At 42.7% G+C, this 24,526-nt stretch overlaps 1 protein-coding gene across 1 annotated transcript; it reads left to right on the top strand.

Annotated features, from left to right (window-relative positions):
- The first annotated feature begins 14,494 nt into the window (after window positions 1–14,494).
- Window positions 14,495–24,225, top strand: Steap1 (STEAP family member 1). Its single transcript, XM_042054299.1, has 5 exons — window positions 14,495–14,564; window positions 18,382–18,496; window positions 20,291–20,797; window positions 21,211–21,375; window positions 23,968–24,225. Exons 2-5 carry the CDS (start codon window positions 18,458–18,460, stop codon window positions 24,223–24,225), a joined length of 969 nt encoding a protein of 322 aa, XP_041910233.1. The 5' UTR covers window positions 14,495–14,564; window positions 18,382–18,457.
- Window positions 24,226–24,526: the final 301 nt, after the last annotated feature.

Below are 24,526 nucleotides of genomic sequence, written 5' to 3'. Positions count from 1 at the left end.
TGACCTCACTTAGCTCTCTGGTTCCCACATGGTAGAGGGGAGTCAGCTCCCACACATTGTCCTTTCACCTCCTATGCATGAATGGCATACACAAAGCATACACACGGTTTAGATAAATAAATGTGATTTTTAATTAAGGGGCAAGCCTGACTCTTTTCAGTTTATCCAAGTAAAGCATTACACTAGTCCAAGTTAAAAGTGCACCCAAAATGGCAGCAGTACGAAAGCGGGGGAATTTTCCTAACTTGTGCCCAGGGACAAAAGGAAATTCTGTTGATTTCACAGAAATTTAAGTCCACAACACTTAAAACCCATGTCTGCCGGCTGATCTTCCTGTATTAGAACAGGCATACGGTCTCATGTTGATTGCCCTGTAGCTGGATTACCTCTCTGCATCTGGACGGTCGGTCACAGGACCACGACAAGCAAATCTCTTCCCATCTTTGCAAGTTGTGTCGGCTCTTCTTGGTTGTCAACTTGACTACATCTGCAATTAACTAAAATCCAAAACTGGAAAGCACACTTGTAAAGGGATTTTTGTTTAACTTGAAGTAAGAAGATTCAGTTCGAATCCAGATCTTGAGGCAGGAAGACACACCTTTCATCTGGGCCACAGCTTCTCCGGGAAGCCTATATGAGGACGTGGAAGAAGGAAGCTTTTGCTCTTGGCTTGCTTGCCCTCGCCTTAGTAGCAAGGCCATTTCGTCACTGGAAGCCTACTTTTTTAGGATTCCAACCCATACTAAAGGGCAGCACAGACATCCAGCCTTCTGGACTGATTCTTGGACCTTCCTTTCACAGCCAGCCATTGCTGGATTGGCTGGATGACATCCCATAAGTCATTCTAATAGATCCCCAGTGTATATAGAGAGAGTCATTCTAATAGATCCCCAGTGTATATAGAGAGAGTTATTCTAATAGATCCCCATTGTATATAGAGAGTGTCAATCTAGAAGCTCTTCTACTCTTGAGAACCCTGACCAATACACTAGTGGTCATCATAATTATCAGTGACCTCTAGAACAGCAGTAAGGATCCTACTACTAATTTATTAAAACCTTTTATGAATCTAATCCTAAGTGCAAGAAGCACATACCTTCTTATTTAATCATTTAACAACTGGCAATGACACTTTCCTTAGCTAAACTTAACCCTCTCCTCAACTAGGCTTTGGCTTGGACTTCAGTATCCACCTCTGTTGGGTCTACACCACTTGGTTCCAGCAAGAATCGAGAGAACCCTCATCTTTGCTTTCTGGTCCTCTTCCCACTTCTGTGTCTGATCACCCTGTGCTGTGTGCAGCAAGCATACTATGAAGCCAGGTGGTCAGACTGTCCCTTACAACCCTTCTACTTCCTCTTAGGAATTTCCAAGCACAGGTCTCTACTGTGCTTCTCGACTATGAATCTACACTTGTCTACATTTTATGTGAATCCCAGGCCAGCTCTATCCTCTCTGTTTCACCGATTATGATCATTCCAAAATCAACTTTATATTAATCACGTGAAGTGCTGTCTCTACTTGGTTGCTCCTTAAAGCACTGAATTGGAAATCCCTCTGAATCGCAAGGCAAAGAGCTAACCTTTTCATTAGATCACATCTATCTTTTAAATTATTAAAAATGTATTTGACCGTTATCTCCAAAGATAGAAATATATCAAAGTAAGGGTTTTACCCTTCCATCGAAGACACTGAAGTTTAGGGGTATAAAAGTGAAGAGATAAATAAAGAAACATGAAGAATTCTACCTAACAGGAAACAACTATGTGGATGACAACCAGAATATAACTTACTGAAAGCAAATCAGTGAAAAATATCAAAGTAGAGATTGACAAAAAATAGAAATATATTTTGTCAACTGTAGAATTGACAAAAAAATAAAGCTGCTTTTTAAAGTTCGGTTTAGACAAGTCTCAATACAACTCTTAGGAAGAAAGAGATGATAAAGTCATACACATTGCCAAAGAAAGTCCATCCCCCAAAGTCTACTGTTGATGCAAACATGAAGTGTAATGATTCTCTTTCCTGGCCTCTGAGGACATCAGACATGCATGTGGTACATATCTACCTACCTACCTACATACATATATACATGAAGGCAAAACAGTCTTATACATAAAAATAAATAAATCTAAATTTTAAAAATTGAGAAGAATCTCCAAATGATGGTGAAGGGAGTTCTTAGGGAAGGAACTGTGCATCTGACCTAGGGAACAACCAGTCCAGGTGGACCATGCCAGGGAACATTTCTAGTCTTCAAGATGGTCGAATATATCTAGTATCTGGAAAGAAGTCTTAGAAATTAGTGGGTAAGTTGGGAGTGAATGGATAGCTATATTAAAACCTGAACAGGTAAAGAAGCAGGGACCAAACAAGTATTAACCACTGGGAAAATGAAAGCGTGTAAGAAGGGAAAATGATCTTACTGTGATTTGAAACAAAATGGCCTCCACAGGGCGTGGCACTAAGGGGAGGTGTGTCCTTGTTGGAGGAAATGTGTCACTGTGGAGGTGGGCTTTGAGGTCTTATATATACTCAAGCCACGCCCAGTATCATAGACTACTTCCTGTTGCCTATAAATCAAGATGTAGGACTGCCAGCTCCATCGCTAGGACCATGTCTGCCTGCACACCACCTTTCCCTACGTGATGATAATGGACTAAACTTCTGGCCTGTAAGTGAACCACCTCAATTCAGTGATTTATTTCATAAGAGTTGCCATTGTCTTGGTGTTTCTTCATAGCAACAAAAACCCTAAGACACTGTGCTAAATTCCTCATCTCTGGAGAGAGTTCTGGATTTACAATCATAAAATGAGTAAATTTGCCAACCTAAAACCACACTGAAGAAATGGGAGCTAGGTAGAATTCTTATTGGTGGGGATATAAACAAAATCAATAAATAAAACTCTGGTCTCATCTAATGCAATGAGAGATCAGTGTAAAATTCAGTTTAATGTAGTTACATACAAGTTATAATTATTGCCTTTTGAAGAGAAATATGAGGCAACAGTGACAATAAGAACTTTTAGTTTTTGACTGGAGAAAAAAATCATAAAACTATCTCACCATTAAATGTGTGCATGAATAATTTGAGTAAAAACCACATTTTCAGTTAATTAAAAGAGACAAAGAATGGACTTTCTGTATTATATATTAAAGTACCTGACTAGTCCATTGTATTCAATTCATTGTATCACTACCTGTGAATAATAAAGCACAAAATAGTTTAAATCCAGAAAGAGCTCACAAAGGTGAGCTACAGAAAAACAATAGGTTAGTTATAGAAAAAGTAATATTTAAATGCCACAGGGAAAAACGAGACAGGCATAATTTATCATTCATCCTAAGGAAAACAAAGTCTACCCTTGTCTGATTTTATATATAAAATAAATTTCTTAACAAATGAGAAACATTAGAGTGAGCAATTCTAAACTTAGGGTAAATTTTGAAGGCTGCAAAGAGATTTATAGCTGTGTATTAACATTTTTAAAAGTTGGCCTATTTAACTTCATAAAAACTAATTATTCAATGGAAAAATGTTTTGAAAATGAGTAAAAGGATAACAAGTTTGCAAAAAAAGTACTTACAGCACAAACATTGAAGAAATTATTAGTCTGTGACGTTAGGAGTCCTTGAAATTGACAGCAAAGTCGCAAATAGCAAAACATGAGCAATTGTTAGGGTCTTTTAATATACAGGAGAGAGATCATAACTGGTGAGGAACCCACGAAGATTTTCTGGAACTTTCAGGTAGCCCAAGAAAACCGAGTTACATTATGCAGTTATATATCCATCGAATAAGCAAATTCTGAGTTTAGTGATACTGGTTGACGAGGCTCCAGAAGGCATCGCTGCCACTAACGAAGGTGTTTGGCCTGCTTTTAAGAAGCAGTTTGTTCAGCGTTAAAAAGCAATGCTACCTCAGATCAGCTACCTTGAGAGACTGCATCAGTGCAGAGACTTTTCTCTGAAGAATTATTTGAGGCGATAAGGAATGGCAACCGAAGGGGTTAATGGTCCCACCAATGAAAACAGCTGCTTCACTGAGATTAGCCGCAAATTCAGCGGACCGACACACTTAGTCCCATTTAAACACTGCTGTCAGGAAAGTGTGTGTGTGTGTGTGTGTGTGTGTGTGTGTGTGTGTGTGTGTGTGTGTGTGTGTGAAAGAGAGTGGGAGAGACTTGTGTGTGTGGGTGTGTATGTGTGTAAGAGAGATTGTGTGAGAGACTGTGTGTATGAGAAAGTGTGTGTGTATGTATGTGTGTGTATGAGAAAGTGTGTGTGTATGTATGTGTGTGAGAGAGTGCGTGTATGAAAGAGTGTGAGTGTGAGAGTGTGTATAAGAGAGTGTGTATGTACGTGTGTGCATGTGTGTGAGCGTGTGTGATGTGTGAGTGTGAAAATGTATTGAGTGTGTGTGTGTGTGAAAAGTGTGTATGTGAGAGAGTGTGTGAGTGAGTGTGAGACAGAGTGTTTTGTGTGTGTGTGTGTGTGAACGAGTGTGTGTGAGTGTATGGGTACATGTGCACATGTGTGCATGTGAAGTCTGAGGACAACCTCAAATATTACTCGGATATTGTCCACTAGTTTTTTTTTGAGACAGCCTCTTCGCTGGCCTACGAGTCACAACGCAGACCACGCTAGCTGACAGTGAGCCCCAGACATTTATCCTGTGGGATCACAAGCCTGTGTCACGCTTGGCTAGGGTTTGCCCACTCGTTCTATGGGTTGAACTCAAATCCCTAAGTTTGCGAGGCAAGAGCCCTACTGACCAATCTACCTCCCCAGCCTCAAGAGAGCTAATACCTTCTTTCTACTTCCTTTTTTGCAACCTTTCTCTTGATTTCACCCATCCCAAACACTGTCAAATCTCTAAAAACCCATACCAGAACAATCCCTGATACAACAGAACAGCCTGCTATCCAAAGCTTGCACCAGACACAAATGATTGTATTCTCTACACTCAGCACTGTTCTTGTGGGTGCATTCTTTCCCACTAAACCACACCTCCTTTACTAAGAGAGTGCCTTGAGATTCCAGGATATTGGATGGTAAGTATATAGCAAAAGCAGAGATACCTTGCATAATCCCAGTCACTCATAAGAAAATCTACCTATCTTTCCCTGGAAAGGTATACAGAATTCTCAACACGTTATGTTCCAGTTGGTAGAAGAAAACATTTTTTTCTGCTCTGTGATTTCCATGTCTCACTGACTAAACATGTACTTTGTAAAATAAACGTACTTTTAAACCCTGTATTACTACAGTTCCGATTTTTCCCTTTACTCATATCAGTGTGTGTGTAATGAACTAGAAAGCAGGTTATAATTTTAAGGTATTTATTTGAATGATGAAATAAAGGATAGAAAGAGAGAAAATGTAAAACAAACAACAATAAACCCAGAAAGTGGCAGAACCGCTCCATACATGGAACCACAAACACATTTTTAAATAGGATATGTAAAGAAAATATTCTTGTTTCCTTCCTGTCGCTGTGGTAGAACACCCCCAACAAAAGGCAGCTTGAGGGAGAAAAAGGTTTACTCGACTAACACTTCCCAGGTCACAGAAACCCACTCCCCCCAAGGAAGCGTAGAAGAAACAATGGAGAAGGTTGATGGCTACCTTGCTCCCTGGCTCACACCTTGGCTAATTCTTAAAGAGCCAAGATGCTCCTGCTTGAGGATGGTAACAATCATAGTGGGGTGGGCCCTCCGGGTCCTCCCTCTTCAATCAAGGCCAACCCTCACAGACAAGGTCGTGGGTCATTCTGTGTGGAGGCCCAAAACTGTTAGCCTATTTCCACCTTGTCTGAAGGACAGAGAGTTTGAGTTTATTTTGCTTGCTCAAAGTTGTTGACAGCAACTGTGGCTACACACCCTGACCTAGGGTGTGGTTACTTGATGTGTTGGGTGTTAAGATAGCCCCTAGAGGTAGATCCAATCCACTCTTATCAAAGCTCAGAGAATTCAAGCAAACTTCTGCTCCTTCTTTTGAATTAAGAGGTTTGACCTAGAGAGTGGCTGCCTTCTGGATACTTGGTCTAGGGTGGGTTCACTGCCTGAACAACAGAATGCTTTCCTCGAGAAATAATGACCTGATGTCTCAAGTAGTAGGGCAAGAAACTGTTCTGGTTGTCCTTTGTATCATATAAGGTAGTCTTTTGCCTTCTTTTCCCCCTTTGTATTGGGGCATAAAAGTGTATGGAAAATTAAATGCAGGTGAACTCAGAATTCAGCATTCAGTATTTGCTCAGTTGCTCTCTATACTGTTATCTTGTGATTCTTTCTTATCTCTGTTCCTCCTACTTAACATTTTCTAATCCTCACGCCTCTACCCTGGAAGATATGAGCTCGCCATGGCTAGGACCACAGGAAAAGTCACCCTGAAAAGGTGGCTCCCGAAATACGGCAACCCAATGTGGTGCAGCTTCCAACAATGCTAATCTAGACAAACCCTCAATTGGGACTCCCTTGGATGACTCTAGATTGTGTCAAATTGATAGCTAACAGATAATATCTGTTCAGTAGCTTCTAAAACTTAAGGAATTGTCCAGTGACCTGTTGTTCCCTTGTGTTTGTCCAATAGCCAGGTATATGAAAGACAGATGCTGATATACCCTCCATTATCAAGCCTTTCTACCAGATAGGTTCTGAAGGCTTTAGAAATGTATTAGCTCATAAAGTCAAGTTACTGCTACTCTTACTTGAGAACTTACTGCGAAATAAGTCTCTATAAGGTTATAGCGTAAGTAAAGATAACAGAAAGCATCTTGAGAAGATCGCACACAAAAATAAGAAGCCCTATTTCTCTGCTAATGGGAAAAATCACATTCCATGAAGCCTTTCAAGGAAGAGATATAGAGAGTGTACCGTGAACTTGAGGGCACCATGCCAAGAAAAGTAAGTCTCCGTGTAAGTTGATTTAAAGTTATAGTCCCTTGCCCTGCCTCTATTCCATAGGGCATTTATTTCAGCAGCCCAGAGCTCTAAAGTGAGCTCATATCATACAGACGAAAGCTCCCTTGATCTCGGAACTGCAAATGCCTGATTAAAAATGGATCAGTGTGAATAGCTGTGAACAGCAATCAGACTCCAGGGCACAGTTCTCCACCTGGCTGCCACTCGCTGGCCTCCGGTAAAACCCGGAGATTGCGTCTCTCTTGTAACCTAGCTAAACTGGCAATGCGATGGCTTTGTGGCTGGTGGCAGTAAGGACTAAGAAGCAAACAGGCTTTTCTAGAGCAGCGCAGCTAAAAGACCCCCTCCCCTGCCTCGTTCTCTTGGTACACAAGGGTATTTCTCGTCAACCTTTACGTCATCTTCCTCCCAATTCCTTCATTACACTCCATTATCTACCATGCTCCAACAATCACAGCAAAGGTACACAGGGGACCCTTTGTGAAAAGGAATGCAGAGCACGTTTGATGGTTTACCTAAGCCTGACAACCATTCAGTGATACATATGAAAACACCTTCGCATTTTACAGCCCATGAGCATAGAGCATGGGAAAATGGCTTTGTCTTCATCCAAGCTAGGGTGGTTTGGAAGAAAATGTCCCCTCCGCTATAGACTATTGGGACTTTTGAAGTTGAACTGAATGCGTTTCTGCATTATGATATGGCTAGCAGTCTTTGGGGGCCAGGGAGTGGAATGTGGTAGTTGGAAAGAAAGGGTCCCTCAGAGGGAGTGATACTATTAGGAGGTGTGGCTTTGGTGGAGGAAGTATAGCCTTGATGAAGGAAATGTGACCCTGTGTGGGTGGGCTTTGAACAGAAATAGAAATCCTAACCAAGACACCATCTATGACTGCAGTACTCAAGTGTATACAACAGCCTAATCATTGAACACCTTGAATGAAGTCCATAGCTGTGATGGTAAGAACAGAAAGATCATGCAAGTGAACCCTTTGAGTGTCTCAGCACATTGCTACTGTCCATGATTCTTGAGCCCACCCAGTCCCTCAGGCAATGCTTGAGCCGTGCCTCCCTACAATGGCCTACCATGTGGGTATTTCAGTAGTAATTACGGTCTAGGTATGACATGTTTATCTGGACCAAAGACAAGATTTCTGCACTCACAAACTAAGAATAGATCTCTTACCACTGTGTTTAGACCACAGTGACTTTCTTCTCCTGATGATTAACTATAAATTCATTTGCTTGTAGTTAAAGAGGAGTTTCTTTTGTTTTGATGTATGTGTGTATGTGCCTCTGTGAGTTTATGCAAACCATTTATTACATGTGCTTACGGAGGCTAAAAGGGGGTGTCAGAACCTCTGTGCTTGTGAGCCACCCAGTGCTGGTGCTGGGCACTGAATCCAGCTTCTCTGTAAGAGAAATAAGTGTTCTTAATCACTGAGTCATCTCTCCAAACCCCTTTGCTTGTGTTTCAAAGCAATATAGGGACTAGAGAAGTGGCTCAGCAGTTAAGCGCACTGGATGCTCTTCCAGAGAACCTGGGATCCTCTGGCCTCTGAGGCACCAGGCAAACACATGGCACACAGACACACGTGCAGGCAAAACACCCGCACACCTAAGATAAAATAAAAAATTTTAAAAAGATTTTAAATAAGTGAATAAAAGCAGTGTAGCTCTTGTGGAAGTTAGAAGAACTATAACAAGCATGTGTTGAGGTTAGGGAGAATAAAAATGCTTTGCAGCCTCGAGTGGCTACTTATTCTCTGTATTTTTCAATTTGCTCATTGGTAAAATGATGCAAATATTTATTTTCTATGTTTGTTTGTTGTTTTAAATAAAGATTAAATAGAGCAATCCGTTTGAAACAGTGAGGCATTAAATAATAAACTACAGTTATGAATACAGAAAACTAAGGATAATTATTATATAAATATACGCTTATACATAAGTAAATACACAGACGCTAGAAAACAAAAGATGAGTGGGTAGATAGATTAGAAGCGATCCTAAACACACAGAGCTTAATGCATATCCCAAACATGAAATATAATTAAGTGCCATAATACTCACAATACAAATGTCAAACTTCTATTTCTTACAATAAAGTTGAAAAAGTTTATTTAAAAAAAAAAAAAAAAAAAAAAAAAACAGCCACATCAGAGACCAGTCTTGGTTAATTTTTCACTACAAAAGCCTCTGGAGCCACCTGGTGGTCACACAGAGCAACAGCCATGTGGAGTGACTTTCTTGCTTAGCAATCCGGGAAATGACGCTACCCTCTCTCTCCGAGGGAAACAGGACACTAAGTTTGCTGTTTCCCACAAGCATGACGCTGTGCCTTTTTATTGAATTATCCCAACTAACCAATCTCCCTGCATAGCTCCACTGTGTTCTTAAGGATTCTGCCGCTGCCAGCCGCAAGGAAAAAGCATTTCCATGACTGGCGCAGGGTCACAGACGACCCGCAAGAGGGGTACACACGTGACACGTAGATAGACATGGTATCTTCTGAGACACCACCGGGGATTTTAAAAATGCAAAGTGAGGGCAGACCTGTAGCAAAGGCTGAGTAGAAGAACTCAATCCAATAAAAATTTCTGGTCTCCTGCTACTGGAAGTCATGATCTGTCTGGACGTCTTGAGATAGGAAGATGCTTGAAGATGCTTATCCAGAAGGACTGAAAGATCACAACCAATGCTTAGCCCACAAACATAGTTGTAGCGTAAATAATAAAAACCCAGAAACAGATATTGAGGTTCAAGCGGAAGATCAGAAAAGCAAAGCAGCCAAGCCACCAGAGAATTCTTACCTCTACCAAGGGTCAGACAAATAAAGGGGCGTTACTGTCCTCAACGTGACTGCAGACGGCCATGCTCTCCGCCAGACCACAAACTGTGCCAGACCACAAACTGTGCCGAGCTCCTGTCTCTTTCCCCTTATATTCCTCTCTCTGCCCAACCATATCACGTCTGTCTCCACCTCCTTAGTGCTGGGATTAAAGGCTTGGGATCTTAAGTGCTGGGATCACCTTTGTGTGAGCTCTGTTTCTCCTTCAGACAGATTCAATCTCGTGTAGCCCAGGGTGGCCTTGAACTCACAGAGATCCCTCTGCCTTTGACTCCCAAGTTCTGGGATTAAAATTGTGTGCCACCACTCCCTGGCCTCGAGTGGCTTAGTTCTGCACTCTGATCTTCAGGCAAGCTTTATTTATTAAAACACAAACAAAATATCACTACACACAGTAGGTCTGGGGGGGAGAACCCTAGTATATTATAATATAAGGAGTTAATAGTAACTCCTTGACACAAGCACAGTATCCTTCTGAGTTTAAAACATCCCCTCTTTGTTATGTTATTTATAACCAGATAAATCCCAAGTGACCGGGATACAACTATGAATGTGGGCCTTCAGTCCTTTTTTCTATTATCTAATTCTTGCTTCTAAGTAATATATTATTTCCAGTGAATTCAACCAACGACACGCCTTGTCTCTCTGCTGCATCCACATAAATGGTATGTAGTCACCAAAGGCAGGAAGCAAATCTTCATTTTGGTAATTTCAAAGTTTATCCTTTTCATACCAGCTAGATGGTCTTGACCTCATTAGCTCTGAACTCAGTCGTGGCCGTCCTCACTCCCCACAGTTTGGGGGTTTCCCAGTTGACACTTCTTTCTTTTAATCCCCAGGAAGCTGGGCTTTACCCCAGCCTTGTTCAGCTCTCTTCACTGCCCACTTCTCTACTCCACTCGTCCTCTTCTCCTTGCATCTGGAATCCCTGTCTCATCACGTTCTTACCTAAGTCTGGTGCTCCACTGCTGCCCCAACCATCTGCCTCCCTGTCCCCTGTCCTTTATTACTTACCGAGAACCATGAGGAATATTCATTCTGTCCTTCCCTGGCTCTTCCCTGGTATCTCAGTCTGGCTTCCCATCAACGTCAAAAGGAACAAGTGGAGAAGCAGAGTACCTCCATATGGTTTTCTTGTTAATAAGTCTGTCCAGTGTTTGACCGTGTTCCTAGCCCTGTGCTCATTACCATTACTTATAAATTCATTACTTATAAGTTCATTACATGCTTATAAATACATGCATTTATACAGTCATTGGCTAGTATCTCCAAATACGCGGTGGACTGTGTCCTTAGTATGCTGGACATACACCCATATTTCAAATGGCTTTTGAATGATTTTCAAAAAAACACGTTACTGTCCTCAACGTGACTGCAGATGGCAATGCTCTCCGCCAAACCACAAACTGTGCCAAGCTCCTGTCTCTTTCCCCTTATATTCCTCTCTCTGCCCAACCATATCATGTCTGTCTCCACCTCCTTAGTGCTGGGATTAATGGCTTGGGATCTCAAGTGCTGGAAAAGATTATACTTGGAGTAAGATAAAATATGGCTGTCCTGCTGCCCTCTTTCTCTTTGCCTGTGCTTTTATGACAGAGATTTGTCTCCCAAGTACAAAGTCTTTACAGGAATCAAAGTTGCATTTACAGGGTTTAGCACAACACTGCATATAACACAGCGTTCTTAATAAGTACGTATTAATCACCTGAAGTATGTGTTAGTATTCAAGCATCTGTACTGGCCTGTCCTTGGGGTCCTGACAGAATACGTCCTCAGCTGCAGCCACTAAGAGTAGCTCCTGTGCACATTCACCATGTTCCCTTTTAAAAGGTGGGCCTTGCCCATCTCCTGTCTCTTTCTCTCTGTCTCTCTCTGTCTCTCTGCTTCTCTGTCTCTCTCTCTATCTCTCTATCTATCTATCTCTATCTCTTTGTCTTCTGCTACTGTTGACCCCAAGGACTGGTCTCTGTCCCCTCTCTGCCCCCTCTCTGCCCCCTTTTCTACCCCTTCTCTCTCCTCCTCCAATAAAACCTCCTAAGTGACCCTTATTGCATGGCATAACAATATGCATTAGCATTTAGGTATTTTGTGTTTTAAAAAAAAAAAGATGAAACGGGAATCTAAGGTGCTATGAGAACTCAGGAAAGCTGCGGAAATGAGGTCCGTGTGGCTGCGAACTAACGATCCTCTCTTGGGAATGAGATAGCCCTGAGCAAGCAGAAATGCGTGGAGATCAACAAAAGCTACCTAAACTAGAATGAAAGCCAAAACATTATTGTCAGGAAGTCGTCCAAAATGAGAGAAAGCAAGTACAATTGGTCTTCTTAACACCTATTCCTATTCTGAATTAGTGGTACAGCATGAGGCCCTGGGCTCAAAGACTTAGGAGAAAGAACAAAAAGGAAAGAAGGAAGGAAGGGGAAAGGGAAAGAAAGAGAAGGGAAGGGATACAGAGGGAAGGGGGAAGGGAAGAAGAGAAATTAATACACCCTTGCTGGTTTTCAGTTGTCTTAGCAACTTCTCTGCGTGTGTCTAAAATAAAGTCAACTTCTCTCAGAGCCAGGAGACCTGTGGTGCAGCTAAGATGTGCCCACTGGCTAGTTTTTTAGTTTAGGCCACTGGCTATTTTTTATCCACATTAATGTACATATCAAGGGATTCAGTGTGACAATTCAGCACATGATACAGCACACACTGACCACACCCAACCTCTTTATCCCCCCCCCCCCATTATAGTCATTCTTAGTAGCTGGGTCTTCTCTACTTTTCCTGTCATGGTGTATTATCCCATTTGCCGCTAAACTGGCCATCCAAAGGTGTCCAGTGGGCCAGACCTATTCCTCAAAGGCACGTGGGTTCATCAAATCAGTACGTGGGGAAGTTCTTGACCCAGGGTCACCTTCAAGACCATACACAGGGTGGAGACAGAGCCCGTTGCTAAAGTGCAGTTGTCTCTTTCTGCCTCGTGAGTTACAGTTTCCATCCGAGCTCAGCCTGCACAGCTCACAGAGTGGAAGCAAGGGTTGGGGTTACAGGGTTAATTTGAACTCCTCTTGACTTTTATTTCTTGTGCCACCCCCCCTACACACACACATCTAGTTATCCTCTGAGCCCCACATGAATATGGTAACATTCATCCACATGCCTACAATAAGTACATACATACATACATACATACATACATACATACATACATACATGTAGTAAGGTGTGTTGCTGCGACTTGGGTATACAGACTTATTTATGTAACCTAATTTATTTAGCCTGTGCTTTGTGCTACTTTTTTTTCTGAAAATTTTGGCAGCCAGAGAGGAAGGTGGAGCGACAGTGGGAATGCTAGGAACCAAACAATTTTCCTTTTGATTCTGAGTCTTAATCCACTAACCAGCCCTTTCTCTAAAGGTGGTTTTAATGATTTCTACCTTCGTTAGAAATAAAAGCTGCAAGTGTCTATTTGGACCACAAGGTGGCAGCCCAGGATAATTTAATCTTCAAAGGCCTTTTTACAGGACTTTTTTTTTTTTTTTTTTTTTTTTTTTTTTTTTGTCAGTGACTCCAAAAGTGTATAAAGAGCATTAAAATGTGCAGTATAGTGAGGCGTGGTGGACCAGACCTTTAAATCCCCGCACCCAGGAGGCAGAGGCAGGGGGAATCGCTGTAAGATGGGAGATTTGTGACTCAAGGCCACATTAAAACTAATACACAGGGAGGAGACTCAGCTCAGTCGGTAAAGTTAGTTTCGAAATACTGAATTCAACCTGTAGAACTCATGCATTACTGGTTTATTTCGAACGCCTTTCAACTTTTGCTTTGTGTGCAACCCCCCCCCCCCCAAACACACATGTAGTTATCCTTGAATCGCCACATGGAACATTCTCCCACAGACCTGCAATGAATGTATGAATAAAGGATGCTGTACATAGTGAGTTCCAGGCCAGCCAGAGTTCATAGTGAAACCCTTTCTCGATGGAAATAAAATAATAAAACAAAACATGCAGCGTTTGGCGCCCTGCGGATATAGGCTAATCACGGGGGAAATGGCTGGGAGTTTGTTTTGCTTTACGTTTCCTAACCAGACTAGTTGTGAAAACGCTGTGCACGAAATTCCCGAGATGTTGCAATTGAGAACTCAGTCAGTAATTACTGAGTCGACTCCCACCTCCGAGGAGTAGATCCCGCTGACATGTTCTCTTTCTGAAACTTTCGAATAGTGACGGTAACTTTCCCGTCGGTTCGTAATACTTGATTGAGTCGAGAGGCTGCAGTTAATCGATGCGATGAGGAGGTGAAAGTCACTCACGAACTCAGACTCGTTCTCGGGCTGTACTAACAGCTAGTTCTCAGAGAAGCCGCTATGCTTCAGCGAGAGCGCTGCCCTGCAGATGGAGACCGGGGTTCCCTGCAGTCTCACTCTGGAACGGGCGAAATCCACAACTCCAGGTTCCGTCCAGACCTCATCCCGAACGGCATAGGTCCCGGCAGTCGGTTTCCAGCGAGCCCTCCAGGTGACGGTTTCGCCTTGTGCAGCCCAGGAGTGCTGCAGAGGACTCGCCCACGGGTGGGAGCCTGAGAAGAGTCAGGCAAAGGCCAAGTCCACGCCCCTGCGGGGGGCGCCACCCACCGCCGCCCAAGCGACCCCGGGTGAGCGGACGCGGGCGGCCGGCAGGGGGCGCTGTGCGACGGAGGCCGAGAGGCGGGGTCTGAGACGCAGGCTGCGACCTGCGGGAATCAGGCTCCGCGTGGGCTGGGAGTCCCAGCTGAGGTTCGCCGTCGGGTCCCACGGAGGAGCGGGTGAGTCCCTCGTGTGGTTCGCAGGTCACTTGCTCCTCGTTTCCTGAGAAACTGCGGGCCTGGGAGAGGGAAAGGGGTGCGTGGGGGTGGGAGGTCCCCGCGAGCTGGGTGCTAGGGGCAGCGCAGCTCTGAGCCGCCCTCGGTGGCTCCAGAGGGGAGCAGGACTCCGAGGCCCTGGCGCTAGGGCTTGGGATTAGGATAGTGGTCAAGTTTGCAGTCAGGTTGGGTTCGGATAGTAAGTTTGCCAACTTGGCAAAGTCTCCTCGAGTTTGCATCGTTTAATGAATGGCTGGTACCTTGTACTGTTTGGGTTTCTGGTTTCCTAGTTAATGGAATTTTTCATTCTAAGTCCTTGGAACAGCGGTCTTTCGGGACCAGGGTGGGATTCGGATTTTTCTCCAAAATTGTCAGTCAAGGCTTTTAATAAGTTACTCTGGTGAAATCAACTGACTGGCATTTGTTAGACAAAGAATTTAAGTACCCTTCACATTTGGTCTCACTGTTCGGTTAGGGTAGAGATGTGTCCACATATCGGTATTTAATCAAGGAAATTCATTTTGCATTAATGTTCAGAACAATGCTTTAAGAATCAGCACTGTGAAGAACACCCCCTCTCCCAACAGTTGACTGTGGCAAAGCCAAAACGCGTTTGAAAGCCCCCAAGACGGGACCTACACTGCAACCCACAATGTGTTCCAGTCATTGGGCTTCTTGGATTCTAAACCCCTGGCCATAAACATGAGTCAGTCGGGCTGTGTCAATATTTAGCAGGAACAGCAAACCTGCCATCCTAGTTCAGCAAAACAGAAATCATGTCAAAAATCTGTGCTTCGCTTTTTAATGGGGAAGAGTTGGGTCAAATCCTGGAGTGCTTGACACCTCCCTCTGCGCTGTTTCCTACTGAGATCGCTGGGCAGTCTGACATAACCTCTCCTCCTGCAGATCTTCAATTATGTGTTTACCTGCTGTCTAATGGAAACCAGCATGTTTTATTTAACTGGTATTTTGTTTTCCTGGTTTCTGGGCACGCAGTCAGCAATCACCCTTACTGACAAGAGTGTTTTTCCTTGGCCTTGCTCCTCAGCATGGTACCGTACCGTACAAACAAGTGGCTGGGCACCTCCTTGGGCCACGCTGGCTTTCTACCCAGAATCTCCATGTAGCGGTTCTCTGTCAGCAAGGACTGGCATCTCGCTGCATGGCACAGGGCTGGGTATAGAAGAGAGATCTCGTCCATTTCCTCTGCTTCCTTTCCCGAGCCACCATGCGTCTATAAACCTTTGTCCTTTAAGAGGCACGCCATTACCACACAGTTCTTGCTGGAGTGTTTGCCGGTTTTTGAGGCCCTTCTCATTGAACTTTGTATTTTCCGCATCCGACATCATTATCCACAGTGTGTTCCGTGAATTAACAGTGAGCAGCTATAGATTTATCCATATGTCACTTTCTTCACCATACTGAACCGCTGGAGTTAAAATATGCTCTAACTTTGGTCAGTCGTTTCTTGTGTTGTATCACGTGCATGCTCCTCTAGTCCTAAACACCCCTCCCAAACTACTCTTTATAATATTGATTAAACTTACCAAATGGCATGAAATAATGCTTCTGGAAGGCTGTAAGGCCCTCCAAGGCAGGCATGAAGTCTCATTCTTTTTCCTCTTTAGTGTCTATGTGGGCTTGGCCTTCTAAGTGCTTCTTGAATGGCGTACACTTTACCCAGAATTCTTTCCAATAACAATGGTCAGCACCCGACTCAAACAAACAAACAAACAAAAGGAAAGTATGAAGATGTAGCTGAGAAAACCAAGATTTGGTCTCAGGACTTAAACTATTAAATATTTAAAATACTGCCACTAGGACTTGTCCTTCTTTATTTCTTACTTGGTTTTTCTGTGTTGGCTTTCTTATGTTCAAATGAAGAAGTCTTCCAGCTTACACAGAGGGTGGCATGGTAGTTTTATACCACCCTAAGAGTATCTCTGCATTTTCTGCCTCCTGGAGAGGATATCAGAAGAGGACTTAATCCGCCCACTAAACTTGGCTCCATCCTATCTACTCAGTGTGATCACAGATATTGGCCAACTCTGGGCCATCTTCCTGCAACTGGAAGTCTAAGTCACATAAGCACAATAAGGTATCTTGAGGATACGATGCAAGTTTGAACAGGACGCTCATTCAGGCTTTGTATACACTTCGTATGTATGTGCTTGGTCTGAGTTTGCTCCATATAGCAAGTTCCAGGTCAGGTAGGATGGTACAGTGAGACCCTATCTAGAAAATGTACAACATATTTACTGTTTCCCTGGGATTTCAGTGCATGGCCTCCCATGAGGCCATGTGTGGAATTTCCCCCTTGTGTTACTATGTCAACACTCCAGTTTTGCACTTTGGAGCAATTTTGTGGTTTTCGCAGAAGGGATGCTCAACCTGTATTTTCATCATGAATATTTTAAGGCAGGTAATTCTGGAAATATTTCCCAAAGTGCCTTAACTATAAAATGTTGGTGTTAGGGAAAGGTGACTCCTCTGTTCTTTGTAAAGTCTTGACCTTTAAACTTGGAAAGTGTTCTGAGCCTTACAACCTTTTTCCTGGAAATAACTTTCCACTTGGTAAAGTGTTACAAAGTGTTTGGAATGTTTTCCAACAACATAGCTGTTGTGTGTTTAACTTCTTCTCCTCTTTCATTTGACAAAGTACAAATTGCAGGTGTAATCCCCTAAGAGTGAAGTTAGAGCTCACTCAGAATAATGAATAATATGTGAAGCATGATTAATAAAAACTCAGACAGAAATTGGGGTTCAACCTAAAGATTTGTAAAACAAAGCAGCCAGCCACTGGGTCTTACCTTAACCTCAGTCCCAAATGGCGATCCTACCTCCATGAATCCTCAGAATGAGACTGTGTCTGAGAGCCGTCTCCTCTCATCTTATATTCCTCTCTAGGGCTGGGATTAAAGGCGTGCACCACTACCGCCTGGTTTCTATGGCAAACCAGTGTGGCTACTGGGATTAAAGGTGTGTGTCACCACAGCCTGGTCTGTAAGGCTGACCAGTGGGGCTGACTTACTCTCTGATCTTCAGGCAAGCTTTATTTATTAAAATACAAATGAAATATCACTATAAATATGACATCCTGTTTCTCCTGGATAAAAAAAGGCTGAACCAAGCCTGGATTGGTCTTCATGAAACCCTTTAAGGAATAATTTTCTTTGGGAAATTTTTTTGACTAGCTTCTGCTCCATGGAGTTGAACACAACTCAGCACCCCACTGGAAATAGATGAACAGCTATGTTTTGCCAACAGGACTTGTGCAAAGGGCGCTCTGACAATACAGTCTTCTGGATCTTGAATCAACTGTTGGGATCACTGCCTTCGGGAACATTTCAACTCACAAATACGTGAATTCTTGTCTCAGATTTCAACCCCGGAAGTCTGTGAAACAATGTCTTCCCGAAGTTCTGTATCAGCTACCTCAAGCCTCCACTGATAACATTATTGTCAAAACTGAAGACTGCATTCCTGGTCCCGTTTACCTTTAAGAGGAATGAGCTTTCTTCTAACTGGGAGTCTGGAGTGAGATCTTCGTGAAGTAAAGAAATAACAGCTAATCCTTTACGTTTCCTGTAGCTATAGGTCATCCATTGAACAAATAGTTGGCATTAATGCACTGCTTTGCCACTCTCTAAATGTCCAGCCTTTTCACGATTTGAACCTTAATTCTGTCTATCATCTTATTCTAAAGTGAATAGATACTTTATATTGTCCCATCAAACAAAAGTATCATAAATGGAATAGACTTTTTAATATTTTTTTCTAGGTAGCTGAAGCCATACTATTTTAGAGCACTCGTGGAGATCGGTAAAGATAGTACAAAGCAAGAAGAACTTTGGAAAATGAAGCCTGAGAGAAATCTGGAAGATGACAGTTACTCGGTAAATAATGAGTATAATAGCTAATAATTAAAATCTATGCGCACCGCAAGCGTATGCTGAACCTGCTAGTGTTGAGAACGTGCCTTCCATTCCCGTCTGCCGGTCTCCGCGCTTGGGTGCCGGTGGCTGAAGCTGGCCTGAGTCGGGGCAGTGTGGTATAATTGAGCTGACTTGACTGGTTCGCTGGGCTTAGCTGAACAGCCGTCATTGGGTCCCTGAAAGTCTGAGGTCTTGTATTTCTGTATAAAGTGAATGAACTGGACTAGATCATCTCCAGAGCCCTTTAAGTCCTTTCCAACACCCCTGGCTCTAAGTTTAAAAACAAAAATTACGATGTCCCATTTACTAGTAGTTTTGTGAACATTTTCATAGGCACTGTGGGAGCTCACAGGAGAGACCGCCACGTGGACGATGACTCAGAGTTTAAACAGATAAATCTTTTCGTGCAAAGAATCGTTTATCCCACTCTGGGCCAACCACAGGGTTAGATGTTTCTTACTACAACATATGAAAAGTGTTAGAAATTTTCAGTTCCAAATGCTTACCTTTTTAAAATATATAAGATGCAATTATAGTAGATTATTAATTATTCAAAGGGGGACAAGATTAAGAATTGCAAGCGTATATCCTACAAAAATAACCCCGTAAAACAAATCATTTTCATTTTTCAAGTAAGCTCTCTTACTTGCTGTACGCTAATTTTCACTCTTAGCTGGAGAGTTGTTCTCGGCTAATTCACTTGAGCTGTGTTAGCACGCAGGAGTCACAGAGGCCATTTCCTTCCGCTGTGGAGTGTAATGAGAAAGGCACTGGGCAGAGCCGTGGTTTCTGACTCAAAGGAGAATCCAGATGGGTTCGAGAGGTCGTTCTCAAACACCGGGAGTTACGGGGTCTGCAGGAAGAGAGATGAGCGAGATAACCGTGACCGTCGGGACAAGCAGTGGCGGCTTCTCCTCCGGCACGCGTGGTGGAGCTATGAAAGTAAAGACTGAAATAAGGGGTAGGAAGCCAGCGGTTCGCGAAGGAACACGATATGAGACACTCTGTGGTCTTAATTTGAATTTTCTAAGTTTGTTTCGGTGTATCCCTTGTGGAAATGACAGATGATCCAGCCCACCTTCTTTGGAATTACTGACTACCAAAAACGCGGTGGACAGAGGGGTGTGCACTTGTGTGGAAGCAGCGGCACAGCTACATAATGAAATTCGTGCTTTTTTCCCACTGGTAACGACCCTATTCCGCCTGATCCTTTGCATCTGAATGAATGCATTTGCTGTCACTGCTCAGCATAGGTGCCCAGGAACCAACAGAGACATTGCAGAACACCCAATATGATATACAAGTTTGCTGGTTTTGCCGACGAATTTGGAATTTTTTAGAAAACGATTTTTCATTTTGGCTTCTTAAGATTATGCCATTATTTCAAGTCTTCAAGAGACATGGCTATCTAAGCCTTAGCGCGTCGGCACGTATCTCTTTTGTTTTTAAAGAGAACTGGAATCCAGTTTGGTGGCAACACTCGCACCGAACCTGGCAGATCAGTTCAGCTATGTGGGGAGCAGAAGGTCTGCATGGGCTACAGGAGACCCTGTCTCAAACACAAAGAAGGAAGTACACGGGTGTCTCAAGGTGCACCGTTGGTCAGTCATACCCAGACTGTACCGTAGCTGAGTGGTATTCACAAGCAAGTCTCTGAGTGCCGTATTCACTGAGAAACACACTGGTGGAGCAGGAAGAAAGTGAAAGAAATCCATTGCTTTTTCCATTAAGCTGTCCCCTTTCTTTCTTTCGTAGTCCCAGGACACGGGAGAGACCAGCATGCTGAAAAGACAGGCGCACTTGCCGCACGTGGTCCACGTCGACGCCTTCGACTGCCCCTCTGAGCTTCAGCGCACGCAGGAATTCTTCCCAAACTGGTGCTTGCCAATTAAAATCGCTGCCATTGTATCATCTCTGACCTTCCTGTACACCGTTCTGAGGGAAATCATTCACCCTTTAGTAACGTCCCGTGAACAGTATTTTTATAAGATCCCAATCCTGGTCATCAACAAAGTCTTGCCAATGGTCTCCATCACACTCCTGGCCTTGGTCTATTTGCCGGGGGTGATAGCCGCTGTTGTGCAGCTTCGCAACGGAACCAAGTACAAGAAATTCCCCCCATGGCTAGATAGGTGGATGCTGGCAAGGAAGCAGTTCGGGCTCCTCAGCTTCTTCTTCACTGTGCTGCATGCGCTCTATAGCCTGTCTTACCCAATGAGGCGCTCCTACAGATACAAGCTGCTCAACTGGGCATACAAGCAGGTAGGAGGGCGTCACCCCGCAAGGTTAACAAACTGAAAGGTTCAAATGACCTAACGAATTAACACCCTCTTGCTGTGGTTACAGTAATATCCCAGGCCCCGTTGTTGACACTCTAAAGAAATTATCCTTCATTTTTAAAAAATTGTTATTGTAATTTCAAGAGCATCTGTCATCTTTTATCAAGGAGTATTTTTTTATTGAAAATAAATAGCAATTTCGACATAAAAATACTTTGCAAAGACAGGGTTGTATTTCGTTCGCTCTTGGCTTCCTGGCAGTGTGACCTTGCAAGGACTGATTGTTTTACTTTCTGCTTATTCCCAGAATTCCCATGTTCTCTCCGGTTCTGTCAGAATTAGCCGTCAGATAAGCCCATGTATCAACAGATCTGGCTCCTTTTCTCTTTTACTTAGGTTCAGCAAAACAAAGAGGATGCCTGGATTGAGCATGATGTTTGGAGAATGGAGATTTACGTGTCCCTGGGGATTGTGGGGCTGGCCATCTTGGCTCTCCTGGCTGTGACATCTATTCCGTCTGTGAGTGACTCTTTAACGTGGAGAGAATTTCACTATATTCAGGTAAGTGATGTGTAAAGGTGATGCTAGTCTTCTTAGAATATTAAATATATTGATTTATTCTAGAAAAAATAATGTTTCCCAGTAGTAAAGATCCCATACTCTATGGCTTCTTTAAATTATTGGATGCATTTTGGAGACAAAAACATTGTTTCTCACATCTAAAACATTTTAGACAATTCGCTGCTCCCATCCAATAACTATAAATACATTTGAGGAATATCAACTGTTTACTAGTCTCCCCAATAAAAATATTATTTTTTCTATCCATTGACTTTAGGCATGCCTTTGAAGACACATAGTTTATGCTCTCTAGAAGAAAAACTAATCTTCCTCTAAAGTACAAAATTTTATTGACTGAAGGTATTCTGATACTTAATTTTTTTGATAGAATCTCACACTTATACCCAGGCTAGCCTGGAATTTATTATATAACCCAGGCTAGCGTAGAACTTAAGGCAACCCTCCTATATCAGCTTCCAAGTACTGGAATTATAGGCACGAGCCACCACACCTAGTTCTGTTATCTCATTTTTAAAGATGCTTTTTCTAAGTTACAATTAAATTAGCTTAGTCACTTGAACTTTCGAAATATTTCTGGAATTCAGGATCCTGTCATGAACTCACACAGCTTCTAGGTAGAGGCCCACACTTAAAAAGGCTCCGTGTAGCAAGAGCCAAGGAGACCAACTTAATTCAGTCATAAGTAACTGGGAAATGTTTTAAAGTCATAGTCTTAACTTGTGTGGTTAGGTAGTTCTGGAGATTTCCCCACAGTGAGGCATTCTCCCCTGTCTCTTCCACATGTCCATGTGTGTCTCTGAGAGACAGCGGGGCCTTCTAATAAGGCCGCAAAGTTTCTTTTATTCCTGCATGCCTTAGAGTCGGTAGCACATTCTCTCAGAAAAGTGTTTTCTGGTTTTCATGTTCAGCCAGTAGCCATGGAGTTCTGTCTCCCTCATGAAATACTTTCTGACATTGCTTTTCTGTCACGTGTGCACCAAGCGGTACTTCTCAGTGTTAATCTGAATCTGGGAACTGCACCTTGGCAAGTCCACCCTGGTAGCTGGGGCCCGTAAGTAGATAATACCCATTTAGGGGGAAGTTAATCCTCACACTCAAGAGCGTTTTCCATTTACTAACTTAGAAACTTCACCTGCAATGGGAGACTTGGTAATGCTACCATTTTACCTCCGCGATTCACATACTAAAAATAGAAACCTAGCTGTTTAATTGAGGGATAAGATTTCAGCTGAATAGTTGAGATATTTTCATTTTGTCAGGCTAATGATCATTTCCAATAATAGTTATCTAGAAGAATCTTGTCAGAATGTCTTTAAAAGTCTATCAGTGGACAGCTCTGGGCAGCTTTCTCTGTGTTTAATGTCAAAGCGTTTTAACAGATTGAAATTGTTCTTCATATCTTCTAGTTTGAGTTTGTTCAATCACTGAAATGATTCCTGGTGTTTCTTCCATGCTATTAGAATATATAATGTTTTCAAAACATAGATCTCTATGAGTTCAAGGCCATCTTAATCTATATAGTGAGCTCCAGACTAGTGGGAACTACATAGGGAGACCCTGTCTCAAATATATATAAAAAACAAGCGTTTTGACTGGCCTCAGATTTTCGTCACTGCTTTCCTACCGTCCTCTAGAACTTACAATTGTGATATCAATAGACCTTCTCTAATGTAGGTGGACCAGTGATTTTATTTCTCTTTTTATTTCCAGGATAGGCCATCAAACAAAAAAATAGAAAAAAAAGTGGTATATTTGTGGGCCTTGTAACAAACATCAGGATGACTTTATTCTATGTGAAGGGAGACCTCTACAATTATTTTCCCAGCCTCCCTTACTAAAACCTTTTGCTTGGCATGAAAAAAAGATTCACTGGGAAACTACACACACACACACACACACACACACACACACACACACACACCACATAAAGTCCCTTTTCTATTCATTTACATAATTAGAATAACATCAGTTGATAAAGATCACTGAGGTCAGATTGATTTTTTTTTTTTTTTAGAGTATCCTTTAATCACCTAACATGTTCAAAATATTGTGTTGCTCCTGCCAGGACCCTGCTATAAGACAATGTCCACTTTTATTTATTGCCTGGTAGGCAGAGTTAATATAAAATAATTAAGATAAAATGTCAAAATGAATCTGGATGTTGACCCATTTCAGAGTGCTCAGCTACACGCACAAGGCCTTGGTTTTGAGCCCCATCACCACCAATAAGACAGAAACACCTTAAGAAAGCTGTCTTAAGCAGAATGGCAGCGAAGGCACAGATAGAGCTGTTGACCACTTCCTAAGAGAAAGATAGTAACTTTTCAAGTTACCTTAGAAACAGGAACAGTTACCCAAAAGTCAGGTAATGAGGACAGCATATAAAAAGAATAGAAAGGTGTGGATGGACCATGTTGAGAAAACAGCAGTAGATAAATGAAAGGATCCAAATGAAGGGATTTCCAAATGAAGGGATTTCCAAGCAGCAGAACAAGTCCCAAGCACGTAGGGTGGAATCGACTAATACTGAATCAACCTTTACTTAGGGTCATAATGTATTTTCTTTTGCAGAGCAAACTAGGAATTGTCTCTCTTCTTCTGGGCACAGTGCACGCTCTGATCTTTGCCTGGAATAAATGGGTGGATACCAATCAGTTCGTATGGTACACGCCTCCGACTTTCATGATAGCTGTTGTCCTTCCGGCTGTGGTCCTGATAGGTAAAGCCGTGCTCTCCTTGCCCTGCTTGAGGAGGAAGATAACGAAGATCAGATGTGGTTGGGAAGATGCCAGCAAAACCAATAGGACGGAGATGGCCTCCAGGCTGTAGAATTTCTCAATATTGATATGTTTTATTATAAACATCTCACGTTTGTGTTTGTTAATAAAATGACTACTTCGGGATAATGCTTTAGTTTGTACTGCAGCTGTTTGTGTATTTGGTGTGCATGTGTGTAAGCACATGGGTGCCAGGGCATATATGTAGATGTCAGTTCTCTTCTAAGACACGCGAGGCCAGGAATTGAACCCACGTCGTCGGGCTTGTCGGCAGGCACTTTCACCTGCTGAGCCATCTCATTCCCATGAGCCCTTCCTCAGTGTCTTATTTTATCTGTGCGTGGGTGGTGCAT

Source organism: Arvicola amphibius, chromosome 18, assembly GCF_903992535.2.
Source record: "Arvicola amphibius chromosome 18, mArvAmp1.2, whole genome shotgun sequence".
In the NCBI taxonomy this organism is placed as follows: Eukaryota; Metazoa; Chordata; class Mammalia; order Rodentia; family Cricetidae; genus Arvicola; species Arvicola amphibius.
This window is presented reverse-complemented; position numbering and strand designations above follow the sequence as displayed.